The 1,743-nt window shown below is 37.2% G+C and overlaps 1 protein-coding gene across 1 annotated transcript; it reads right to left on the reverse strand.

Annotated features, from left to right (window-relative positions):
• Positions 1-349: 349 nt before the first annotated feature.
• On the reverse strand, positions 350-766 carry LOC107060796 (uncharacterized). The gene has a single exon (XM_015309103.1). The coding sequence runs from the start codon at positions 764-766 to the stop codon at positions 350-352; it is 417 nt and encodes a 138-aa protein (XP_015164589.1).
• Between the last annotated feature and the right edge of the window lie 977 nt (positions 767-1,743).

Below are 1,743 nucleotides of genomic sequence, written 5' to 3' on the forward strand. Positions count from 1 at the left end.
GAAGTAATGATGGGTCTTCTTACTGCGAGAACTTGGTCTCCAACTTGGAAGCACCTCAAGTGAACCTTCTTATTGAAAGCACGAGTTAGACGAGCTTGCTAACATTCAAGGTTTTGTTGGGCTTCTAGCCTCTTTTCATCAAGTGCTTCTAACTCAGCAAGACGCAGTCGAGCATTTTCTTCCTCAGTGAGCCCTTCTTGAATAGCAAGTCTTAAGGAAGATATTTGACACTCGAGTGGTAGGACTGCTTCAACTCAAAAAGCAAGTGAATATGGTGTTGCTTGAATTGGAGTGTTGTATGTTCCATTCTTTCATGCCAATCCCATTTGGACTTGGAGACAACTTTCTTCTAGAGGTTGCGTAGAGTCTTATTGAATGCTTCACCAAGACCATTGGCGGCAGTATGATACATAAAATATCTACGCTGCTTGAAGCCAAAGAGATCACAAATCTTGTTCAATAACTTGTTATCAAATGGCTTGCCATTGTCTGTTATTATGTAGCGAGGGATGCCAAAGTGATAGATGATATTCACTCGGAAAAAATTTGCAACATTCTCTTTCTTCACTTCTTTAAGAGCGACAACTTCAGCCCATTTTGAGAAGTAATTAGTTGTAGCCAAGATGTACAAGTGTCCACCAGAAGATTTTGGTAGTGGTCCCACAACATTCAATCCCCAAGCGTCAAATGGCCAAGATGCAATAGTTGGGTGCAGTACTTCGGGCGGCTGATGTATGAAATTGACAAGCATTGCACCTCCGAGCATAATCTAAGCAATCCTTCACCATGGTTGGCCAATAATACCCCATCCTCTTTATGTGAAAGTGGAGTTTCGATCCAGATTGATGTGATCCACAAAATCTCGAGTGTGCTTCTTGCAAAGCTTGATTTGCTTCTTCCTCTCCCAAACATCGGAATAGTACACCCTCAAATGATTTTCTATATAATGTGTCCTTGTAGTAAAGGAAGCGAGGTGCACGACGACGAATGTCAGTACTTCTCCTTGGATTTTCTGGAAGTATCCCATAACACATGTAGTCAATAATGGATGAATAAAAGGCATAAACACAGAAATTACCTGGAGGGTCATTACAAAATTGTTAACACTTTAGAAAACTTTGATCTAGACACTTTATGCATCATTTTCAGAAATAAATCAACATTGCTAGATCTCTTATAATTCTATTGACAAAGTATAGTAAACTTCAGTTGAGCTAGAGCATAGAAAAGTCAAAAGAAGTCTAATTACATAAATACATAAAAAGTAAAATGAGAAATAGGTAGTAAATGTTAAGCACCTGAAGAGTTCACATTTCAACATACAATAGCATCAAGTTTAGAACTTAGAATTTTTCATGGTCATACTTCCACATCTATATGCTGAAGAATGAATAGATATTCTTTAGGATCGTCAAAAATCACAATTAAAAATAATGCAAAAATTGACGGATAGGGTCGTTGCATGATACCGAGGGAAAACCAATGCAGTCCATTGTGTTTTTTTTTTAGATAGAAAACTGACAGACTCTTAGAAAATCAACGAACGCTCATCACGTTTTTGTGCAAATATTTAAATTTTTCAAAAATATAAACGACGCAATCCCTCAATTATTTTTCTTACAAAAATCGAGGGACTCTGATGATTTTTGAAGTGCGATATTGTAGTGATACATTTCATAGCTTACTAGTCACCAGAAACTAATAAAGCATGAATGTATGAGGGAAAAATATCTTAGCAAATTA

The sequence above is a fragment of the Solanum tuberosum genome, unplaced genomic scaffold (assembly GCF_000226075.1).
Source record: "Solanum tuberosum cultivar DM 1-3 516 R44 unplaced genomic scaffold, SolTub_3.0 scf00100, whole genome shotgun sequence".
Classification (NCBI taxonomy): Eukaryota; Viridiplantae; Streptophyta; class Magnoliopsida; order Solanales; family Solanaceae; genus Solanum; species Solanum tuberosum.

Coding starts and splice junctions, on each gene's coding strand:
- LOC107060796 (XM_015309103.1), bottom strand. CDS start 766: ATGCTCGGAGGTGCAATGCTTGTCAATTTCATACATCAGCCGCCCGAA.